The 10,295-nt window shown below is 46.1% G+C and overlaps 1 protein-coding gene across 2 annotated transcripts in view; it reads right to left on the bottom strand.

The window, feature by feature from the left end:
• Window positions 1–4,108: 4,108 nt before the first annotated feature.
• Window positions 4,109–10,295, bottom strand: part of C1H5orf34 (chromosome 1 C5orf34 homolog) — a 37,267-nt gene continuing 31,080 nt past the window's right edge. The window contains exons 8-12 of one of the 2 annotated variants that reach the window (XM_083154008.1): window positions 9,448–9,618; window positions 8,311–8,441; window positions 7,362–7,448; window positions 6,401–6,441; window positions 4,109–4,332 (exon numbers count right to left, since the gene is read on the bottom strand). In XM_083154008.1, coding sequence (XP_083010134.1) covers window positions 4,157–4,332; window positions 6,401–6,441; window positions 7,362–7,448; window positions 8,311–8,441; window positions 9,448–9,618 — 606 coding nt within the window. In that variant the 3' untranslated portion in view covers window positions 4,109–4,156. The remainder of the gene's footprint in view (window positions 4,333–6,400; window positions 6,442–7,361; window positions 7,449–8,310; window positions 8,442–9,447; window positions 9,619–10,295) is intronic. The other variant, XM_083154018.1, reaches the window with a different exon arrangement.

Raw genomic sequence — 10,295 nt, 5'->3', positions numbered from 1 at the left:
CATCTTCCCACCAACTAAAACGTGTTCACTTGCAGCCATTGTTAGGGAGGAAAGTAATCCAGCATTATTTACTAATGAGGGGATAGTGCAGGGGTGGCCAAACTGGTCCTTGAGATCTATCAACGGTCCAAGTTTTCTAAATCCCCTAGCTGGTGCACAGGTGTGGTCATTACTAACGGTCACATGACCCAAATCCCCTAGCTGGTGCACAGCTGTAGTCATTACTAACTGTCACATTCCCAAAATCCCCTAACTGGTGCACAGCTGTTGTCATTACTAACTGTCACATTCCCAAAATCACCTAGCTGGTGCACAGCTGTAGTCATTACTAACTGTCACATTCCCAAAATCACCTAGCTGGTGCACAGCTGTAGTCATTACTAACTGTCACATTCCCAAAATCCCCTAGCTGGTGCACAGCTGTAGTCATTACTAACTGTCACATTCCCCAAATCACCTAGCTGGTGCACAGCTGTAGTCATTACTAACTGTCACATTCCCAAAATCACCTAGCTGGTGCACAGCTGTAGTCATTACTAATACCGTGTTCTCACTGCCAGTGAGAAATACACAGCTTTTTCCCGGCATTAAAATGCCGGGGACAGCAGGGACTGACCCCCGTTCTCACTGCAAGGCAAATTCCCGGGTAAAGAAGTTCTATCTGGTAATTTGCCTTTTAACAGGGGTTTTTATGCCGTGAGAATGGGTCAACCCGTGTCTGCATACCCGGATCTCAAACACGGGTAAAAAGAAGGGTTTTACCCATGTATGAGATCAGGATATGCGACCCGTTCACACGGCAAAAAATCCCGTGTTAAAAGGCAAATTTTCAGGTCGACATGCTAGGCCCGGGAATTTGCCTGCAGTGAGAACGGGGTATTACTGTCACATTCCCCATATCCCTTAGCTGGTGCACAGCTGTAGTCATTACTAACTGTCACATTTCCAAACCTGCTGCATTCATTCCTACTATAGATCTACAGGTTGCCTGATATACATGGACTGTTGGTAGATCTTGAGGACAGGTTTGGCCACCCCAGGGTTAGAACCATCCCTGCCTTTTGAGTTATAGTTACTACACAAAAACTCTTTTGTGAGACGGACGGACAATCACGATGATTGACAGGGAGTGGGCGTGTGTGGGAACCGAATGTTTCATGGGGGTGCCCAAAACAAAATACTGGGAGTGTCAGCGGAAACCGCAGGCATGCCAAAGCCTGTTAGGGGAGGGTGTGTGACATCAGTAACAGCCCGGAGCTGCCGAGTCCTAGGCTACACAGCAGCTGCAATGACTGGTGCCCACTGGTGTACAACCATCCGCAAAGGTGGTATTTCACTGAAGCAGGGGCTAAACTGATCCATGTCCGTGCCATCAGGTCTGAATGAGGCCCTATGTCCATATGAAGGACATACTGTACTAACTAATGACCGCAGAGGTAACAAACACTTCATATGCCTCAGGAGGGTAATACATTAAAAAAAAAAGATTTCATAAAAATATTTGGTACTTATGTAGTATCTGGACGCCCGATAAAAAAATCAGGTCCATCGCATGCGACCAAATCGCATGCGATGCGATGGACTCGATTTTTCCATAGGATTCAATGTTAAAATGGACTGAGTCCATTTTAACATAGGATTCTATGGGGAAAAAGGGTTCTTTTCATCTCCCCACTATCCAACTACGTATGGAGTTGGATATAAACCTGTGGCGAGCGTAGCGAGCCACCGAGCCCGAAGCGTGGCGAGCGGATGCGGAATACTTTTTAACGAATCCGCGTCCGCTCGCCACGCTTCGGGCTCGGTGACTCGCTACGCTCGCCACAGGTTTATATCCAACTCCATGCGTAGTTGGATAGTAGGGAAATGAAAAGAACCCTTTTTCCCCATAGAATCCTATGGAAAATCGGGTCCATCGCATGGCATGCGATTTGGTCGGATGCGATGCGATAATCGGGCGTCCAGATACTACATAAGTACCAAATACTTTGCCTCAGACCACAAATAGAAAAGTTTAGCGATGAATCGGGAGGGGGCGTTTAATCCTATTGTACATATCAAGCCTCTCATTGTTAAATATTTGGCAAATAGAGAGTTTTAATATAAAGACAATAATTATAACACTAACATTTAGCCATGTGTTCTTCCACATACACTGAAATCTGCACACAGCTGCATTTTGTGTACCCATGAATTGACAGAAGTACTGTAATGTTGACTTTTTATTACTGTTGTACAATAAATTAGAAGTATAGACACAAAATACATATATAGGGGGGGTTTCAATTAAATGTGATATTGAATAGCGTCCGTAAGGAGTGCCTGGAGCCAATCAGCCACATCACGCCTGACACTGAAGTCAGGAGATGCAAGTTACCGTACCTAAAGAACGCAGTTGAATCACTTTCCACGGCATTATCCAACTTTAGGGCCACACCTGATGCTCTTAGCGAAGGAAGTAAGACTACAACTCACAGTGCAGCACTAGTTATGTACCTCAGGGGGGCGCCAGTAGAAAGCCTTTAGTTGGGAGTTTACAGAGAGCTAATTGAATAGCTCCAGGCCCTCATTCCAGGCGCTATTCAATTGCGTGTTTAATTCACTCTCCCCTTTACCTAGATTGAAGTTTAAAAAAAATGGTCATGATAACAAAGGACAAACATTAGTCTTCAGCAAAGTAACTAAGCAATGAGATATAATGCTGAAAATGAAAAACGGTTCATAATAAAGTGCAAAAAAAAAAAATTCTTCAGTTTAACTTGACGCGGTGGCATAGAAACCAATATCAGAAAGAAGTATCAGAAGAATTTCTCAGATAATTTTGCTACGGACGTGTGGACAGCTTAAGACATGTTTAGCTCTAAGAGAACGAGAACTGCAGAAATCATAAAAGGTTTTCGGACTTCTGAATCTCCTTACCCCACGTCCAGTGCTGGTACTCCATATTCACAAGGTAGGAGGAAAACAATAAATACTTGGGGTTGTGCTGACAAAGGACGCGGTTCCCACAGGACGCTGTGTCCGTAATAAATAAATAAAAATCTAGTTGATTTGATCAGAATAAGTGGAACACTGCGTCTAATTCAGCTTTGTTAGCAAAGCAAAAAGCACACACACGTGTAAAAATAAAGCAGCCAGTATTTACCCTGCACAGACACAATATAACCCACCCAAATCTAACTCTCTCTGCACATGTTACATCTGCCTCACCTGCAGTGCAGCATGGTTTTGCCCAGTTGTGTGCTCTTTTTTTGCGATACTAACAAAGCTGGGTACTTGTATACTATCATGGCTCCCACGATGGGCATCGTACAGGGAAAAATCGCATGTGTTCAAATCATGTAAAATGCACCCCAAATGTCATTTTTCACACTGTATCACCCCTGCTATCAACGCCAACCTGAAATGTGGCGAGCACAGCGAGCCCGCGTCCTACGACCTTTTCATACCCCCACTATCCACGTCGGCGTGGAGTTGAGAATAGAAAGTGTGGCGAGCGCAGCGAGCCACCGCGCCCGAAGCGTGGCGAGCGGACGCGGACAGCTGTGAAGGTATCAGCGTCCCCTCGGGGGGCTCGCTGCGCTCGCCACGCTTCGGGCTCGGTGGCTCGCCACACTTTCTATTCTCAACTCCACGCCAATGTGGATAGTGGGGGTATGAAAAGGTCGTAGGACGCGTACCGCCGCCCCTCGCCACGCTTCGGGTTGGCGTTGACAGCGGGGGTGATACAGTGTGAAAAATTACATTTGGGGTGCATTTTACATGATTTGAACACATGTCCATGATTTTTGTGAAAAATGGCATCTCATGCGATTTTCGCACAAATGCATTAAAAACCCGGTAAAATCTCATCGCATGCCATTACATATGGCATGCGATGGGAGCCGTGATAGTATACAAGTACCCAAAGCTGGGTCACGCCCACAGAGCCACCACAGGTCTCAATAAATTAGTACATAGCCTTGGATAAAGGCAAAGAAACTTCAGTCCATCGGTACGAAGAAAAAACAAAATGCGGTAAAAACACATTTTCATCTGGCACAGAACCTCATTTCCTCTGCTACAAAAACACTTTATACAAATTAATTGCCTTAGTAGACAGTGTAAGTATTCTCAGCCGGAGAACTCATATGGCCTTATTTATTCCCAGCAGTTATTACTTTCTAGAGGATAGCAGTAAGTCAATATCGTGTATGGCCTTCGATGTCTTCTCCAGAACAGACTGTATATTCATATCTCCGGTTCTGTCCTGCAGGTTGTCCGCGGTATCCGGCTGGCTGGACAGCTGAGGGCCACTGCTCCGGCTCAGTGTACACCGGTTTTCCAGCAGGACTAACATTCTTTAGTTAAGGATATACATTAAATAAAAAAGTACTGACATTTTTTTTAATTCACATATATGATGTACTAAAATATGTTGTTTAATTAGAAATAATCAGATATATGAACAGAACAAACAACTAATTAATGGAACATCTGCTACGGCATATATACTCCTCATACAAATAGATTTTCCATGGTTTATCACAATTTGAAAAATGGGTACTTGTTTCCTAGCACGGCGCCAACGATTTTAATTGTATCCATCGGGTCGGAAAAAAATCCGGTCGATCGCATCGCATGCAACCAAATCGAATGCGATGCGATCGACGTGACCGACCCGATTTTTAAGTTAGAACCAATGTAAAATGGTCCCTGAGACCCGATTTTACATTGGACCCAATGGTAAATGCCCCCCAGACCCCAATTTTCATTGTATACCCACCCTGATGGGTCAAATGCCCCCCCATTGTTAACGCCACCCCATGAAGTCATGCGCGTCCCCTTGCAGGGCGAGCGCAGCGAGCCCGCGAGGGGTGGCGTTATGCGTCCTCCGACCTTTTCATACCCCCACTATCCACGTCGGTGTGGAGTCGATTTTATATAGTGCGGCGAGCACAGCGAGCCACCGAGCCCAAAGCGTTGCAAGCCCCGCGAGGGGACGCGCATGACTTCACAGGTATTACACGTCCCCACGCATACAATTAGCCATCAGGGTGGGTATACAATCAAAATCGGGTATGGTGGGCCATTTAACATTGTTCCCTATGTAAAATCGGGTCCATCGCATTGTATGCCATTATAATTGTATAATGGCATACAATGGACCCGATTTTACATAGAATACAATGCATACAGGAATTTAACATTGAGTACAATGCATACAATGTAAAATCGGGTCGGATTTTACAATTGTCGGGAAAGGTGGAAAAAAAGCCCGAAATCGGGTCGGTCGGGTCCCATCACATTCCTTAACTTATGGTATGCGATGGAACACGATGGGCGCCGTGCTAGGAAACAAGTACCGAAAAATGTGCAGAAGAATGTTTGAAGAAAACAATACACAACAATGGAAATGTAGTTCAAATAAGGAAATGGTAGAAAATAAAACCAAAATGACAATTGTTAATGTCCATGCTGAGTATTAGGAATACATAAGGGAGACCGGTGGTTGGAACGGCCAAATGATCAGAATCCCAACAGGGGCTCGGTAAGTACACGTACTCTCTCACCAACCCTCGCTACACAATGCCTAACCCTCCCAGTTAGTATCTAACCCTAACCCCCCCCCCCCCCCCAAGCCTATCCTTAAAACCCCCCCACCTAGTTTCTAGACCTTACCCCCCCACCTCCCACGCTGAGACCCCAGCATATAATGTACTTCCGCTCAGGATTTTAGAGGCGGCATCTCCAGTGCGGTCGGGATTCCGTGATGGTCACTGCCAGCCTCCTGATTGCGAGCATGTTGATGCTCACACCGTATTCACATTACCTCTTTGATTTTGTGTGTATACCTTAAGCTTCAAATTGTGCACGTTAGCCGCAAATAATGCTGTGTACACACTGGGTAATAAGATTGCTGGGGATATATTGCTAGCAATATATCCCCAGCAATCATATTGCTCAGTGTCTCCTTGTCATCAGCGATGACAAGGAGACACTGCTACGGGGCGAAGGGGGAGCGCAGCAGCAGCAGACGCTGCTGCTGTCACTTTTATGGGAGGAGGGAGGGTGCAGCGGCACGGGGCTGGGGAGATCAACGCTGATCTCCCCGGCGCTGACCTCCTGGCACAGCGATCGCCGGGGAAAGCCGCTGGTCGCAGGAGCATGCTCCTGCGACCATTAGGCAGTGCACACGGGAGCGTGCAGCTGGCGCTCCAAATCACTGGCAATATGGTCGCTTAGCGACCATATTCCCAGCGATTTTACATGAAATTGCACCAGTGTGTACTCACCTTAACTGAGATGGGTTATAGATAGAAAATTTAGAAATCGGAAAAAATAAATAAATAAAGTAATGACACTGTTTGCAGTTCCACAATGGCCATAATAAAAAACAATAATAAATGAAAAAGGATACAGTTAAATCTCTGAATTTTCTGGAGTTCAGCTGCCACTGAGCTGGTGATAAAAAAAAAGCAAGAAATATAAAGTTTAGCTCTACAGAATCACAGGGGAATGTAGCTATACACATACACACACACACACACACACACACACACACACACACACACACACACACACACGGAGTTGGGTCATACAATAGTTATGTAAAAGAACCTGTCTATGGAACTCTTAATATTCCCCCCAAATACTATTCGGCAGCTAGGCAGTGAGAAGTTTTCGGCAAGTCCGTCGTGTAGCCAGCTTGGCGTATCAGGCTGCCGATGAACCACCACAATGGGTGAATCGCACCCTTAGCATCTCATTAAATTCCCCTCTGTAACTCATCCCTTCATGCCTGCATTAGACAAATACAAGACTGAAAAATAAAGATATATGCTTAGACTACTCCCAGCAGGTCATGTTTTCAGGATTGGTGGCCAATCCTAGGATTGTCCGGATCACAGGAGTTGACGCCAAAAATGCTGGGATTTCGGGATAAGGCTGCACATGCGCAGTCTAATGCCGGGCAGCAGCGGCTGAGCACCAGCTCAGACGCTGTCCAGCTTCTCCCATCCCAGCAGTGTGGCTCTGAGCAAGGTTATCAGGTCAGATGTCACGCTGCTTAGGCCCCACAGCCGCCTCGACCACCCAGTTCTTCTACGTCCTGCCCGGCTCCCGGACGCACAGCCCAGCCACACCCAGCCTATGTAAGTAAATATGCGGCGCAGCTGGGGCATTTTTTTTATTAGGGAAGCCAATCCTGGGATTGGACATTTTTAAATCACGAATCCTGGTATTGAAAACATGCCCCGGGATTGGCTTCCCTAAGCACGGCCCTACTGTCCATTCATACAATACAAATGCCACTAATACAAGTTACCACCTGAGGATACTCCATAACTAACCCGCCCAAAGCCCTTCACCAACTCAGTTACCAATGTTCAGTAGTAGCAAGTGGCAGCATTTCCTGCAGAGACTTCTCGTCCAGCCAGTGGCACCAGTCCGCTGCCGTTCTGACGTAGCTACAAGGAAAGAGGACATGTTGCTTACTTCATAGCGAGCAACGCAGCAAAACATAAATAGAAAACTAAACAGACCAAAAGCTAGCCACTCCGCATCCTTGTGTGTAACGGTCAGCCAATCACGCCGCAGAGCTCCCTTGGGACCCCTCCATACACAACAATTTCAAAATAATCCATATTTTGGGATATGGGAGACTGAACCTGCCCGTTATTTCTGTGTGACTGAATTCTTCTATGTACTGCATTACATTTAGATCAGTGGTTCCCAACCCTGGTCCTCAAGTACCCCCCCAACAGTGCACGTTTTCCAGGCACATTTGAAAAGATCCACAGGTGGAGCTAATTATAGCACTCGTGATTCTGTGTGGAGACCTGGAAAACGTGCACTGTTGGGGGTACTTGAGGACCAGGATTGGGAACCACTGATTTAGATGACAGCAGCCTATCCAACAATCACACTCTATGGTACTGTACTTATGTAAGCATGCCGATTCTCACACACATTGTTCCCCCACTCTATCTCTACATTAAGCTTTCAGCATGAATTAAAGGTCTCTAGGTTTTTCCGGAAGCTGGCCTGACATTCATCCGCCTCTATTGCCAGACTGAATGACATTTCCTCTTTGGCTGCAGTACCGATGGTGCATTAAATGACCCTTTCAGACGTGGTTCTACAATAAAGACAACACTAGAACTATTCTGGAAGTGGCTGACTATCCTGTCCATATTGCTCTGGCTGTGTTCTCTCTCTATAAGCCTCTACGGATTCCTGATATGACTGGGCTCTAATTCATTCTATCAATGTGCAAGTTGCTAGTTACATAGTTCTCGCTGCAAGTGATGTAGACAACGTAACACACACCTGGCATACTCTCCAGGACACTCTAGTTCCACCAGTTCTGATGATCCATCAGGTAAACGTAGACAACACCAACCGAAGAGTTCATGCTTAGGAGCCCTGGGTGCAGTGTGCGGCGTTGTGCAGTCTTGCAGCTAACAATAGACGGGGAACACAATGTATGATTAAATGTTACATAGGGATGGTCATTGGTTACAGATCGTTTGTAACTACATAGGAGAGTGATGGCTTTTCATTTCGATTCCATGAAGGCGATTGTTGTGGTCATCACTCGCTGCAATTCGATGTCACCCAATGTCAGTGTTCCTTCGTGCGTGCTATTGGGATGCAGTTTGAATCCCGGTGGTCGGTATCCCGGCATTCAGAATCCCGACGCCGGAATCCCAACCGCTGAAATCCCGACAGTTTCTCCCTCCGTGGGTGTCCACGACACCCCTGGAGGGAGAATAAATTAGCGTGCCGAGCGCAGCGAGCCCGCAAGGGGGGGGCGATCCACGCCCCCCCCCTTGTCGGGATTTCGGCGGTCGGGATTCCGGCGTCGGGATTTTGAACGCCGGGATCCCGACCGCTGGGATTTCATACTGAATCCGTGCTATTGATGGCTTAAACCATTCATTGATTTAATTGCAGCCCTCGATAGGGACAATGATGGCTGTAACATGGGAACAACTCAATCCAGCCCTTCTGATGCATAGCGAATATATATATATATATATATATATATCTATCTATCATGCTATTTTACCCATAATACATGGCAAGTGATCGGGTAAGTACAAGCATAAACCAGTCAAAACATATCAATACATGTACATGCCAAGTTCATCACTCGCGTGGGAATCACTGGCTATTCAGCACAGAGACAGAACGCTGTGGTCATCATATCCCCGTCACCCCCAACAGAAACATCAGACAGGTGTTAAGATTAAGCCTAAGGAGTTCTACCGCCACAACCAACGTAAATGGACACGTCTATTCAAGGTCCTGAGCTCGCCCAGGGGCCACCTTTATTGCTTAGTTACTGTCTGCACACTGTGTGACCAGCAATTACCACCAGTATTATATTGCAGAGGGGCTGACAATCCAGCACAGAGCTCCTTACAGGAATGAATGAATAAAGGATTGTTTAAGGACTATTACCTCGTCACCTTTATTAAAGTTAGCAAAACTCCACGTCATATAAAGCAGGACACCATCCAGGTAACTGGCAAGCACCATATTATCCGAGTACACTGCAAAGTTGCCTTTGTCTGGGATGAAGGACTGTTCCATCAGCACCGGTACAGCGGCTTTGGCGTCCGTCCCAGATTCCTGACATAACACAACATTCATAGTCTTAAACAGAAATGTACATAATAGTAATACAAAGGTATCGGCGTTAGCCAGCATCAGTCACTGAGCTATCGGAAGGACATACCGAGAGAACCCTTATAAAGCCTTCTACAGTATATTTCTGAATGTACCGTCACAGATGCGGTTATCCAGCACTTTGTTATATGTACGTCACACAAAATGCAGCATTTGTCCTGCGTGTCATAATAAAAGCACCTAGTAAAATGACACATCATACACCAATTACACTGGCGTCACGCTGCAAGAATCCTGGCCATGAAGCCCGTGAACCGCCTATTGCGGACAGTGACGGAACTAGTGCAGAAATGTGCTTGTACCCACTATAGACAAAGCTCCTTCCAGCTGTGGCGTTTATCAACAGTATATACAATAGTGTGTGTGGGATTATGTAACCTCACATACGGTCACCGTTATTCTGCCACAACATGGGCCCGATTCATTCAAGCATGAGTAAAGCTGGGTGCACACCGGCTGATCTATATTGACCATTATTTATATACAGTTTCTTATCTAGCGCAGCATATTCCATTACGCTTTACAATTGTGAACAACCAATATATTCTGGGTGCGTTGGCGGGTGTGTACCACCTATGGTCTGAAGGATGTTGTCCACATACAGATTGTGTAGGAAGTGC

This window comes from Crinia signifera, chromosome 1 (genome assembly GCF_055691185.1).
Source record: "Crinia signifera chromosome 1, ASM5569118v1, whole genome shotgun sequence".
NCBI lineage: Eukaryota > Metazoa > Chordata > Amphibia > Anura > Myobatrachidae > Crinia > Crinia signifera.
This window is presented reverse-complemented; position numbering and strand designations above follow the sequence as displayed.